The sequence below is a fragment of the Vanacampus margaritifer genome, chromosome 14, assembly GCF_051991255.1.
Source record: "Vanacampus margaritifer isolate UIUO_Vmar chromosome 14, RoL_Vmar_1.0, whole genome shotgun sequence".
Classification (NCBI taxonomy): Eukaryota; Metazoa; Chordata; class Actinopteri; order Syngnathiformes; family Syngnathidae; genus Vanacampus; species Vanacampus margaritifer.
Genome location: NC_135445.1, coordinates 9207152 through 9222155, shown reverse-complemented (window position 1 = coordinate 9222155; position 15004 = coordinate 9207152). Strand labels below are relative to the sequence as shown.

The 15004-nt window shown below is 40.3% G+C and overlaps 1 protein-coding gene across 2 annotated transcripts in view; it reads left to right on the top strand.

Annotated features, from left to right (window-relative positions):
- The first annotated feature begins 492 nt into the window (after nucleotides 1–492).
- The window catches only part of LOC144034137 (leucine-rich repeat transmembrane neuronal protein 4), a 102136-nt gene continuing 87624 nt past the window's right edge, over nucleotides 493–15004 (top strand). Inside the window, exons 1-2 of one of the 2 annotated variants that reach the window (XR_013288164.1) lie at nucleotides 493–1147; nucleotides 11474–13099. Coding sequence is in view for 1 of the 2 variants with exons in the window: in XM_077542699.1 (XP_077398825.1) it covers nucleotides 1144–1147; nucleotides 11474–13035 (1566 nt within the window). In the remaining variant the exon portion in view is untranslated. The remainder of the gene's footprint in view (nucleotides 1148–11473; nucleotides 13100–15004) is intronic. The other variant, XM_077542699.1, reaches the window with a different exon arrangement.

Below are 15004 nucleotides of genomic sequence, written 5' to 3'. Positions count from 1 at the left end.
ATCTAAAATTAATCTAGAAAGCTCCTCAAGTAGGAACAATATCAAAAAACGTATGCTCCAAAGTTTAAAATAACATTATGTCGTGGCACATTTGATGTGTGCAGTCAGAGGTTAAACGACAGGTGTATGAGGAGATTAATTCCAAATACCAAACTCTCATTACGAGAAGGAAATGATTGAAAATTCGAGTTCCCTAATCAAAGAAGTTGGAAAGACAAAGACAGATGTGTGCACACATGGACACGCCACATCTGATGAGCTGGAAAATATTTTTCCTCCCGTAACTGTTTTTCCCATCTGTTTGCATTATTACGGTAGGCTACACAAATAAAGATATTAGTCTGGCGTGACATTAAGAACACCCCCTGTAGATCTTCGCCGTCAATATTGGCCAGATAATATTTATTCGGACCCACTTTGAAGGGACGTGCGCGTGGGTTGCGGAGCCGCCAGAAGAGGGCATTCGGATTCTGCCTGATTAAAGTTGCTCGGGGATGCAGACGCACGCATTTAACAAGAAGCGTCACGCCGATTGAACTGCGTGTGCGAGGAAGGCACGTGTACGAGAAAAGGTGCATATTTTGGATATTGGATTATTTGGTGAGTTTTGGCGTTGACTTGTGAAGAAAGCTGCGTTACTTTTGCTCTGTGCGCCATGGGCGGTCTAGACTGAGCATCCCTCCAGTCAGACGACACCGAGCTTTTGCCCTGCACGGGGGAGGAATCTAAAAGGCTGTTTGCTCTTTTTTTTGGGGGGGAAATCGAATAATATTACGTTAATTGAGCGGCTCTGCGACGGGGGTTCGTGATGAATCTTCAGGTGCGTGAGGAGATCGCCACGGTCCACTTGGATGGGACTGCGCCTGCTGCAGTGGGCATTTCTGTTTGGCTCCAACTTGGACGCGGCGGTTGCTTTTGCAGCAAACGCGTGGACGTGGAATTTTGAATCGGGATTGTATACATTCAATCGAATCATCCTTAAGTGGAGGTAATTGTGCGCTGGGTGGGTTTGAACCGGACTGCACACCCAGGCGAGCAAGCGGGGGGGCAGGTGCGCTCAGACCCGGCTTGTGAATTAGGACGATACCTGTTATCGGACATGCGGACCAGAATCCATTAACTGGACTTGACAGATACGCGGATATGGGTAAGTATCTCCCTTTAACAATGAACAGATAGTTTATACTATAGCAAGGGAAACGCTTAATATAGTCCTAAATTACAATGCGTTCTGGCCCTTATCAATTAGTTGCACCAAAAGCGTAATCAGAATTCACTGTCAAAACGTATTCAAGAAGCTTTAAGAATGAGTGCTGAATCCTGTGCATTAATTTTCAGTAGCAGCGCTGCAGTGCACTCACCTCCCTCCGCCTCCCTCCTCCTCCACCCCCCATTTGGCTGTAAGGTTTATTACAGACTAAAGGGACTTCATTTGTAATTTGCAAGCCTGTGCACTCAATGACGGAAACCCAAACGGTGTGCATTGCAAATTAAGTGTATCGTTGTTTTTTCCCTCCCGCCTTCCTCTTTACCAATTTGAATGGCTGGCTCACTGACATGGACAGGAGTCACAGGAATGCTAATCACATCAATGTTGGAAGCCAGTCAATGTTATAAAAGCGTGGCTCACCGCTAAATCTAGGGTGTCCTTAATCTGGTAGAAACAAAATTATACTACCCGGTTGTAGCACATCGATGATCCAAAAGTGTGCCTGTCTATGACTTTAAAAAGTCTGTCCAGTAATACGGCCATTAAAGATCAGTGCAATATATATATATATATATATATATATATATATATATATATATATATACACGCTCGCCCCCCTCACTTTGATTCACTCTTGATAATATATTCTGCTCACGCACACACACACACGCACTAACTTTTACACTATGTATAATTAGACCGTGCTATCCATCATTTGCCTACCCGGTAGTATAATCAGTGGTAGCCTAATCTCCCCCAGCCATTGGAAACTAGTAGTCTGTACAGATGATCAAATTCACTGGTACTGCTATGCCATTAATTGTAAGGCAGCGTGATATATTGACCCACGGTGGGTTTCTGCACCGCATCAATATAAGCAACAGCAGCACGCGCGCAAAAACTACACTGTATGGCTCTCGGAGCTTAAATGCAATTTATGTGCAAAGAAAGTCACCCGAGGGTGAATCATGGCAGCCTGCCTTTTTGTTTGTTAAATAGTGTGTCAGAATGTTCGTGGTGGTGAAGGGAGGTTTATGGCAAACGTATACAGGTAGCGTATCCTCACATCTATCACAATCATGCGCTTTTCATATGGTTTCCCTCAATTATTTATATAGGGATGAAATGTAATTATCCACCAGTGTAGCTGTCTGTGATGTTCTTCATTAACAGCATGCAACACACTGGTGTTTCATGGACCTTGTCATTAAAGATCTGGCCAGAACTGTTACCAAAGGGCTTATAGCAAAACTCCATACATTTTTCATCCAAAACATATTTCACCAGATTTTATCTTTTAGCTGCCCGTCTATCCCCCCCCCCCAAAAATCCTTAATGTTATATCATATAATGTTCATACTGTCGGCTATGGCTTGCAAGCAAGGTCAAATTAGTCCAATAATAGACAACAGATGACCTTCTGCGGCAGTATTCTTGAAATGTCAGGTGAAGATGCTAGGGCAGGGGTCACTGGGCCCCTTAAGAGAAATATCATGTCTTTAATATGCACAAATAAAAATAGCATCCCCCCCAAATGTGATAAATGGCTATGAAAGCTTATAAAAGTGAGAATCTATTGCATTATATGACGAGGTCATTTAGAGTTACAAGATGGCGTGCCATTCCACTTCTATTCCAACGATGCTTAGTTGTACCTGACATTAAAGCCCAGTGAACCCAGCAACCTCACTAAGCCCATAACTTGCCTTTCACATAATAACAGTTCTATGTCACAACATGTTCTTAAATTTATTGACAATATAACTAAAGTCACTTTTGTTTGAGTCCCAAGAGGCCTCTAGCTCATTTGGTGCTTTCTCTCTGAGCATGAGGCTGCAAAGGGAACCTACTTTCATTCACTCGCTATATATGACATAATGTAGGTTCCCATGAGGAAAAGCGTAGTTTGATTCTGTAAATATCTTTTGTACTTCCGTTTTGATGAATTCACACAAAAAAAGTCGAAACCTTGGTAAGATCTGAAGTAGCAAAGCAGAAACAAGCTCTTGGTAATGATCAATACAAATGTGGTCTATAATAATGCTCAGTCACTACTAATTCCATGTATTAATGTTTGTAAGATTAAAAAAGCATACGGCGACAGATATGATGTATGTTTTCTAAGATGCTAGGACAATGTAAAAAAATAAAATAATTCAAAGCGCCAGGCTTAGCTTTAACTGCAACCTTCTTCGTCAAAGAAAACCATTACAAGAAAAATGAAAAATAAAATATTGGCCCAACTGCATGTACACTACACTCTAGAAGCAATCATCCACTATGGCGGCATCCACACAACATTGGGATTGAACCCACATGGTGACCACACATCCAGTATGGGAGCCCAGAGCTCTACCAGTGAGCTACAATTATGGGCCACCAACACAGCTCATTTTTCTCTGGTATCCAAAACATGATCGTTTGCGACTGTCCTAACTCCTACTACTTGCCTTCTTCTACGGGTTCTCTCCCGCCATGCCGGTACATATGTCAACGTCACAATCGTCGCAGGTCACATACTGTACGCCGGTAACAACACTCCGCCTCCCATTTGTCGCACAAAGCATCAGTCAAATTCCACACATGCTAATTGTTCCGTTCCGTTCCGTCTTCAATTCCGCTTGTCCAGGGTCGTGTCGCGGGGGCAGCAGCTTTAGCAGGGAAGCCCAGACTTCCCTCTCCCCAGCCACTTCACCCAGCTCCTCCGACGGGATCCCAAGGCGTTCCCAGGCCAGCCGAGAGACGTAGTCTCTCCAGCGTGTCCTGGGTCATGCTAATTGGTCATGCTAATTGGTCTCGTCAAAAAAGAAAAGAAAACTGGACATGTTCATGAACTTATAAAACCTCCACAGATGCCCTCACAGAACGTAAAGAAGTGGACATGAGCCAAAGAGGACGTTTAGTCGCCCCGATATAACCAAACAAATGTCTTTTTTTTGTTGCTACCCTGATCACTGCATCAAGACTAGCCTACACAACATGATATGATATGACGTGACATGACAGTTTAACATGACAGTGAAGAGGACTTTACAGACCAGCCCAACTCCCTTTAGTTGGAGTTAAATAGACAAGGTTTGACATCAAACGCAGCATTCTATAATCCTCAAATCTGAGCTTCGAAGCATCCAACCAGCATTGACATTTGGTTGCAAACCAGCTGTTGTGACACAAAAGTCAAACATAATATCCTTCAGACAGGTAATGACCATGGAGAGTTGTAGCTTTTGTAGTCATTGTTCTATCCTTATACAGCCGGCTCATTCAAGGCTTCAAACTACCTGTGATTGGTTCCATTGTGTTGCAAGACTGTGTATTTATTTTACACATTGACACACATGCTCTAAGAGCAGGTGTGCCCAGCACACAAGACCTGATTTTTATCCACAACATACAGGGTGACAACAAGTTATTGATTCATTCTTCTCACACTGCGGCTCAAATATGACTTAAATAATATTGAATGACCACATAAGCAACAACATGCCTCTTTTCAGGCAAGTGAACGTTCCAATTTCCATGTACAAGTTATATGAATTGTTTATTTATGTAATAGAATTTAATTGGCGTCAATTATACGCGGTTTTTCACTGTTCGCAGGACGCGAAAAGCAGGGGGTCCACTGGATTGCTGTACTTCCAAAGACTACTGCTGTGTTTCCATAGATTCATTATAGTCCAACTAATTGACTGACTGGCGTGTGCACACCTCACAATCAGCCCACTTCAAAGCATTAAAATATAGGTTAGCTTCCTCTTGACTCATTCACTCCCAGCCATTTTCACTGAAGGAACCCCCTTCGCTCCCGGCTTCTTCTTTTTTACTGGATTTTGACTGATTTTGCAAGGCCCACAAAATATTGTGTTCTATTGCTATAAAAAACATGGAACCTACCAAAAGAAAGATTAGAGTCTCTTCTTTCATCAGTTAAAAAATAAATTAAAAAAAGAACAGAAAAGTATATTTGTATCTGTTTCCATTTTGCAGCAATTAGCATTGGAATATAGCTAAGTTTCATTATTATTCACAAACCTGGTGAAAACACTGGGGGAAAGAGCTAGAGTATGCTCTAGCATAAAAAAACATTAACCATGGCACCATGGCAAAATTTAAAATAGAACGTGTTTAAAAAAATTTGGGGAGCAAATGAGTTAAATTAATTGCTTACGTATTTTTTTTTTTTTGCATTTTTTTTTTGGGCCTAAATCATCTACTCATGATGCGAGTAGTTAAATTTTTTTGTGTTTCCTGAAAAATCAGAAAAAATTACTTAGGCGATTATTTTAAGAGGGCGTCGAATTCAACGTTTGTTATGCAAGTAATTCCGATTCTGAATTTTGTTTTGTGAAAACTGACTTTCGATGGGGACAGAGTGCAAACCGTGTGGGCTGTTTATTTTTGTTATTCTGAGTCTTATTATCACTTCACCTGCATGGAGCCGTTACTATCAAGGGAAATCAGACAAGATTGAAAAGCAAAACACACTCGTCCTCTTGTATGTGTGTGTGCAGTGTATTCACAAAAATATTCTTGCTGTTTTCTAGTCTCAGTGCAGTGAAACCAATTCAAAGGCATGGCAGGCAATTGTTTCATAGCAACAGTTGAAATGGTTCTAACTTTGCAGGCCTTGCCGTCATCCCAAAGATAATTGGAGACTAATAGGTAGTCGCCAGTGCAGGGGTTCACTGTGTGATCATCCGCTTCAGTGTGGTGTCTGGTGCGAAGTTACAATACTTTTAGTTTTACACCAAATAGCACTTGTGCCCCCACAGTGCAGCAGTTAGTGAGCCCATACGTGAAGCTGATTAGCCACATTTGCTTTTATTAAAGGGCCGCAGTAAAGTGCACTCATTGTCTCCACGTGTTAAGGCTGTAAGGCAGAAATAACTGCCATGACGAGGACAGCAATGGTTTAGTTCTATACTGGTTTGCCTTTAAATGAGGGTCACCAGATTTTCAAAATCCAAAACAGCGACACTACAATTTAGCTGAAAATCAAATACAGCCTACAGTAAATTCTCACCAGGAATGATTTAGACCAAATTGAACCGCTAGCCATTCTGGTTGTGCAATCACTTTTGCTAATACTAAATCTATCTTAGGATGAACATTATCCAACCTTTTTTACCTGGTTCCGGCAGTTATCGGAAGCTTGCTGTGACGTTTAACTCTTTGGCTGCCAGACGTTTTCAGAAAAGGGATGCCGTGGGTGTCAGCCGATTTAAGCATTTTGACTGATCTTTCAAGGTCCACAGAAAATTATGTGTTTGGACTGTGGAAACACACATACTACCAGATGAAAGATTGGACTCTCATCTTTCATCAGAAAAAAGAAGTTTGTTTCTACCTTATTCCGTTTTTCAGTAATCAACAATAGAAAATGGTTAGTTTCACCTCTGTTTTGAAACAAACGTCTTTTAACGTCTTTGGCACTCCTCCATAGGATTTTACTAAACGTTATTTAACGTTTTTGGCAGTCAAAGAGTTACTAGCCGCATTGTAATATTGAGCAAATGCCACCAGAAAAGCTCAGTTTGCATTGGGTTTGACCGGGGACCGCAACATTTGGCTAGTAGGACAACATTTCCAATGATTTTTTAGACACAGAAGCAGGAAGTAGTTCTAGAAAACACATCAGCTTGTGATTTATCAGTTAAATTCCTTTTTAATTGGTTTATCGTTTGAATCCCGATTGACATGCAAATGGACCAAACAATTGGCTTGCTGACTGAACTATAAAAAATAAAAATAAAAATACCGGGAAGCCGTGACGGGACCTTTGTAATAGTGGGATGAAACAATGGGGCTGGCGAAATACGCCGGGTCTCAGGACACGAGACTCATATTTAAATGGGACTGTCTCGTATAAATGTCACCATATTTGAAGCACATTCTCACAATTGGATTATCCATCCATATTAGTTCTACACAGACAACTAAACCAAATGACAAAGATAAATGAGAGGCGCGAATATACGGTATTACCATATTGAATGTTAAATGTTCAGAAAGATAAATAATTTTTAATTGGTTTATCGAATGAGTCACAATGACAACTGTGTGACTGACATGCAAATAGCCCAAACGTTGGATTGCTTTCTAGATGATTTAAAAAAAAAGGGAAAAAAAGAAGAAACGGACGTAGGTCACCAGGACAGGCTCTGCGCAATAGTGGGACAAAACAATGGGGATATCCGTTTTAGACAACTGAAGGGAATGACAAAGATAAATGAGCGGCACGGATATACAGTACAGCATTATAATATTGGATGTTAAATGTTCAAAAAGTTAAATTCCCATTTTAACCCTGGAGAACCCAAGAATCCTTTTGTTCTTTGGAAAGTTATGAATTATACATTAAATGACTGCTATAAATCCACAGAACACCAAAATATATGTTTTTTCAATTTTAACCCTTTATTCCCTAATTTAGGATTAGGGCGAAATTTGACCCTTTTGGGATTTAGGGGTATCATTTCGAAAAATCAGAATAACAAAAACAGTCAGTAAACTATTTAGAATTTAAGAAAATAATCAACCAAATACATAGCTGCATTGAACAATATAATTTTTTTGTTTTATTTTTTGCATTTTAGAACTGGATTTTGAATGTACAAACACACTTTGGCCAATGGAAACAAGAGCACAGGGACAAAATCACTGCTGGAAAAAATAAATAAAGGTCTTTGTTATTTGAGTAGCAGAATTTATAGGGGCCAAATTTGACCCCGTGGGTTCTCCAGGGTTAAATGGAGCTGAAATCAAACATGAAATATAAAAATGTAAAACAACTAGTAAAATTGTGAATTTGCAGCAAAGGTTAAGAACAGGCTGCGTGATTTTAGTTGGATTTAAAATCTAACAAAGGTGCATCAAATAGCTACAGGAGAAGAACAAAGCTATGGAGAATAGTACATTAGGTAAAGGGTAATAGAGACACCTCGGAGGGTGACTTTTGCACCTTGGTGAATGCCATTAGAGGAGGCATTAGCACACAGAGCACTCATTAACCACATAAGGTTTCAGTAAGGGTGGTGGGAGGTATCTTATGAGGCAGCCTTAGAATGAGTAAGAAGGCAGTCACATCTGTTATGCGCATGGGAAATACAACAATTGAGGGTTATCTGCAACCTCATGGGATTAAAATCTAAATTGGAAAAAAAAAGTTTTAACGGCCTACACACACGTTCCCACAGTCAAATTTGTGTATTACAATTACTTCACTATACACATGGGATCAGTCTTATACTGTCGTATTTTCGAAAGCATCACAAATAACATGATTGATGATGTATATACAACTGTTCCCTCCATCTGCGAGGGATGATGAAAGATTCTTCTGAAAATAATGTTTCCCTCTGTATTGTACGATGACAAGCACACGCAAACACATCCAACACACATATGGGATACGCAGATGCTTGGCTAGAAACGAAATGGCTATGTTAGAAAGCATATGTTAAATCATGCCTCTCGGCTATTCTATATTAGAGAATTATCGCTGACAAATCCTGCAGAGATTATGCTGAAACTGAAGCCATGAACGCTGTCTAGTGGAAGTATCCATAAAGAATACAGGTTCAAGCAAGGTCATCAGACACTCCATCTAAACATGACTCATTCCTTTAAACCTGGAGAACCCACGGGGTCAAATTTGGCCCCTATAAATTCTGCCACTCAAATAACAAAGACCTTTATTTATTTTTTCCAGCAGTGATTTTGTCCCTGTGCTCTTGTTTCCATTGGCCAAAGTGTGTTTGTACATTCAAAATCCAGTTCTAAAATGCAACAAATAAAACAAAACAAAATTATATTGTTCAATGTAGCTGTGTATTTGATTGATTATTTTCTTAAATTCTAAATAGTTTACTGACTGTTTTTGTTATTCAAAATTTTCAAAATGATAGCCCTAAATCCCAAAAGGGTGAAATTTCGCCCTAATCCTAAATTAAGGAATAAAGGGTTAAAATTGAAAAAACATATATTTTGGTGTTCAGTGAACTTATAGCAGTCATTTAATGTATAATTCATAATTTTCCAAAGAAGAAAAGGGTTCTTGGGTTCTCCAGGGTTAAGTGAGTTAACATGTCCAGCACGGTGCCTGCCTACATATCATATATTTTGAAAACCAGTTTTATGCATAATTCACATCCTCACATTTATATCGTCGTTTGATAATAGTATGAAAGGCCATCCCCGAACACACCATAACCCCACACCACCTTCTCAAGGGGAAATCAATATATTTTAATGACAGATCATTAGTGACTCTGTAAAGAGGAACAATTTTAATGCAAATGACTTTCTCCCCTCTGAACAAGAAATGATATGACGTTATGCCACTCAACATTTTACTGGACTTTTATTTCGCAGTCATAAAGCAAATGTCTAGCCCCCTCCAGTACTCCTTTTTTTTTTAAAATGTATTTATTATTTTTTTTAGCATTTTGTAATTTTAATTGAACGACCAAATTTCAATTCAATCTTAATATTTGAACAGAAATTCATATCACTGGGGAAGACAGTTTTTTGTAAGTAATTGGGTGCAGATTCCAAAATTGAGCTCAGTTTTTCTCTTATCACGTCAAGTTTTTGAGATATAGGATTCCCGTTAACTTACAAAATATGACATAACTGTGTATGTACTTGTAACATCATTGCACACTGAAAAGCATGAATTCCTGGAACAAACGCAACACAATATTTATGCTGGGGGCGGGGGGCATTTCCAGGCAGTGGGTTGCTTGAAACAGAAGCCCCACCTACCTAGCCAACACCACCCCCCCCCTTCCCCGCCCATAGCTAACTCTGGCTAGGAAAGCTGTATGTACATGAAAAACAAAAACTAAAAAAACATTTCTTTAGAGAATGTCATAATTATGGAACATCAATTTTTTTTTACTTGCTACCCTCAGTCTTCTCTTGATTAAAATGAATCTCTACTGTGGAAAAGCGCTACATGCCACAAAGCAAATGCAGAAGACTCTCAATTGCCTTCAATGTTGCCTATTAGCATCTTATTCTTGCTGTTGCGTTCCAATATGGTTCAGTTTTCTCAATTTCCTATAAAACTACAAAAATGGTAAAGAGCTGTGACCATTTCAATTTGTATATATATGAGAAACAAAACAAACTGTGATTCCCCATTGGGGTCTATAGGGAAGAGGAAATTGTGGGATTAGGTTTGAGAGAGTGGCGCTACAGAAAATGTGATAAAGCAATCAACACTGAGTGGATTAACTGAGGAAAGGATTTCTCACAAGCGTCGAATGCCAGCCATACAGATATATTTGCAGGTAGCTGACACGGGCCATGAGGCGGTAAAGGCAAAGTTATTTATTGCTTCAAATCATTTGAATCTGTTGCGATGGTGATTGTTGAAGCAGAGAACTCTTTGCTATGGGAACATGGTTGTGTGCTTGAGACAAACATGTGGGCAAGCTACCTTTGGAGTAATTTGGTCATTGAAGAAACTTAATAATATCTCTGAAAATAGGTGTACAATCATGAGCATGACCTTGAAATGGGGAATAAAACTTCATTTATGTAGCACTTTTCGCTTTACATTCGACTACTCATTCACCTACTGATGCATCAGGAGCAACTGGGGGTTCAGTATCTTGCTCAAGGATACGTCCACGTGGTCACAACGGCATGGGATCGAACCCACAACCCCTGGGTTGCGAGACGACCACTACCACGGAGTCACGCCACCCAAAAAATTGTATTTATCATGACATAGAAGTCAAACAACCGTAATAGTAATAAGTAGTAATGTCAAATCGGTAAAATGACTGAATGAACAATACTGAGCTCTCCAGAAAAAAAAAAAAAAAAAAAGTAATAAGATTAATTAATATGACGGGGCGTTTAGTTGATTTTATGCTATTTTATTCGATGAATGCCAGAAATATGCCCCCCGTCGACAAATGGGATTTGGTGCATGTCTGTCGTCCTTCCCCGTCTGTTGATTAATATTTTACTGGGCTGAATTATGTTCCCAGTCCGTCCCTGCATAAAGATGGGGGCTCGTCCGGGAACTGAGGTAGCCATTGAGTGTATGGGACTTGGTTTTGTGGTGCATACGTAACATACTGAACTAATATCATTGTCAAAAAACGAAATGCCCAATTGTGAAGAGGAGACCTGTACATTTTAAAAACAAAGCAAAAAAAAAAAACCTACATATTGCTGCTATATGTTTTAAATTTTGTAAACTTTGTCTTATCTGATTTTTTCCCGCTTTCCTTTCCTTCCATGCAGGCTCTGCTCTGCAACGTCGTTGGATAGTACTCCAACTGCTGATGCAGGTGTGGCTAGCAGCAAGCCCGGCTCAAACAGAGCGTCCATGCCCAAAGAGCTGCCGCTGCGATGGAAAAATTGTGTACTGTGAGTCAAGTGCATTCCGTGACGTCCCCAAGAACCTCTCAGGAGGTTGCGAAGGCCTGTCGTTAAGGTACAACAGCCTCATGAACCTTCGAGCCGGCCAGTTTGTTGGCCTGAACCACCTCATCTGGCTTTATTTAGACCACAATTACATCACAGCTGTCGACGGGATGGCGTTCCAGGGAGTTCGCAGGCTAAAAGAACTGATCTTGAGCTCCAATAAGATCACTTTACTTCACAACACTACGTTCCATCCTGTGCCCAATTTGCGTAACCTTGATCTGTCATACAACAAACTGGAAGTGTTGCAGTCAGGGCAGTTTCAAGGACTACGGAAGCTTCTCAGCCTTCACATACGCTCAAATTCACTAAAGATCCTCCCCTTGCGTCTCTTCCAAGACTGCAGAAATCTTGAGTTTCTTGACTTGGGTTACAACCGCCTGCGCAGTATCACTCGGAATGCGCTTTCTGGCCTAGTCAAGCTCACAGAGTTACACCTGGAACATAACCAATTCTCCAAGATCAATTTTTCACATTTCCCTCGTCTCTACAATTTGCGGGCACTTTACTTACAGTGGAATCGCATTCGTTCCATGAGCCAGGGCCTAACCTGGATTTGGGCTTCCATCCAAAAACTTGATTTGTCTGGGAATGATCTGTCAGAACTGGATCCTGCTATTTACCAGTATTTGCCAAACCTGCAAACTCTCAATTTGGACTCCAACAAGTTGACTAATGTGTCCCAAGAGGTGGTTGATGCCTGGGTCTCTGTCACTACAATTAGCTTGGCTGGAAATGTTTGGGACTGCGGTCCAGCTATTTGTCCTCTTGTCTCTTGGCTGAGAAAATTTAGGGGTGCGAAAGAAACCACTATGATATGTGCTTCTCCAAAGAAGGCCCAAGGTGAGAAAGTGATGGATGCTGTTGAAGCTTTCGGTGTTTGCCAATCCAATCAAGTGACAATGCTCACCGCAAGCATTCCTCCCACTGCATCCAATGTCTCTGAGCAGCCTGAACATCACCCAGCAATTCTGGCTTCACCCACTCGGTCTGGAAAGCGAGCTGAAGGATCTATCAGGGGCCCAACTTCATCAGCTGTTACCCAGCCAGTGGCACTTCCCCCAGATCAAGATTTGGAGCCTGTGTCCTTTCATAAGATTGTTGCAGGAAGCGTTGCCCTTTTTCTATCTGTTGCCATGATCCTATTAGTGATCTACGTGTCGTGGAAACGCTATCCTAGCAGTGTGAAGCAACTGCAGGAAAATTCATCGACGGCCCGCAAGCGGCGCAAGAAGTCAAAGGAAACAGAACGTACTTTGAGCTCTCCCCTGCAGGAGTACTATGTGGACTATAAACCCAACAATTCAGAGGCCATGGATGTGCTTGTCAATGGAACCGGAACCTGCACTTACACCATCTCAGGCTCCCGAGAATGTGAGGTATGACCCAAAACCACCGCCACTCGTCCTAAACAAAACTCTGTCCACAGGGAAACGCCAAGAGGTAATTATTTACTCTGCATTGAATATTTACTTCAAAATCTAAGACACAGAAAAAGGAAATACTGTAGTCCAATAATTCAACAACGCTGTTTAAATGCCCATGGCAACTCTTGCATGATTCATGTTTGACTGGAGGTGATAACTTCATAATGACAACTGTAACTCAATATCGTCGTTAAGATGGCAGCTTGCTTTTTTTTTTTTTTTTCTTGTACAGACTTTTATCTGCTATCTGCACACACAGAAGCATACAACATAGCTCTCAAACTCTGGTCCTTGAGGGGCGCAGTCCTGCATGTTTTAGATGATTCTCTCTTCCAACACACCTGATTCAAAGGATCAGGCACCTGCAGAACTTGCTGGTGAGCTGGTCGTTTGAATCAGGTGTGTTAGAGGAGGGAAGGATCTAACTGTGGCACACATAGTTTTTTGTTGTTTAAGAAATGACTGCACATTGGCAAAAATTTTGGTACCCACATTGTTAAAGAAAGAAAATGACTAAAGTAATACATTGGAATAAGTACATACATTTTGATGTGAACAAACTGTTCCAGCAGTCTCAAAGGTTTTAGGTCAGGGCTCATCAAGGGCCACCTTTGTATAGTCCATTGTTTTATCGTAAGACATTTTTGGATGATTTATGATAACCTGCAGCTCAGACCAAGGTTTCTGACCCTGAGCAGCACATTTTTTTCAAAAAATGTCTTGAGATTTAATCCTGCACAGAAGTACCAATAATGGTGTGTCGCTTGGTATCACTTGTTAAGCAAACTTTGCATTTACTGTGACCAGACACATTGCTCCCATAGCTCATTTTTAGATCGAGCGGGATGCAGATGTAAACAGCCTGAATGGAAATTAAATCATGAGTTGGTGAGATTCCCATCCCCGTAATATAGTTTTAAAAATTGGCTTTTGGACAAGAAAGGTATTGTATTTGGTGTGCATGAATGGCATAGAGATTGTTTTTCGGAATTTTGGTTGCTCTGAGTGAACCTGTATCATTTTGACACTGCTGTCCTCTTTATGTGAAATGTTAGAAGGACTCATGTTTTTACAAGATTGTTCTATACATTTTATTGAGAACAGGGTCCCTGATATGAGTGTTTCCCAAACTTTATTGACTTTATGGAAACTTTTTTTGAGCCAAGGCATATATCTGGCATTAGAAGAATGTCAGTGTCACAAAAAATAGCTACCTTTTTGCCAAAAATCATCAGATAGTGGTTCAATTTCCAAACATTTTTACGCATGAGATAATGATTACATTGATAAATAAAAAAGGATGATGTCTTCCACAATTGTTTGGTGACTAGAATCCACCTGGGAAACAAATCTATATTAAGAAAAAAGACTTCATCTGAGTTTGTGAGTCCAGAGTCCAATTTGAATACCACTATGTACGGATCACGAACAGTCTTGGCGTGACCGCCAAAGGCTTCAGTTTCACTAACATAAATTGCTCGATAGCACTGCAAGAATCGTCCTTTTTTTTTTTTGTCAGTATGGCTCCAAAGAACGTGAAAACTGCAAGCGATAGCGTTTTTCCAAGACTTTAGCAGCTTTGAAGCGCCTCATTCTCGGGTGTGATCCTGCCGACACCATGTAGAAAAAGATGTAAGTGAGGCGGGGGAGAAAGAGGGGAAAAAAAGCTATAGATATGATATAAGATCCTGCTAAACCACATGGGCTGCCACATCCCACAATGCAAAGCAGATTCCAAAGCATACAATACTGTATGTAAAAAGCTTAAGACCGAGTGATTTGTTTAGTTTTTTCTTTTTAATCAAATGTGTTTTCACTTATTTATATATTGTACAGTACTTGATTTTAACCAGATACAGATTTAAAAAAAAAAAGAAAAAAAATAAGCTTAAATATAACTTTGTTCTGGTGATAGAATGGT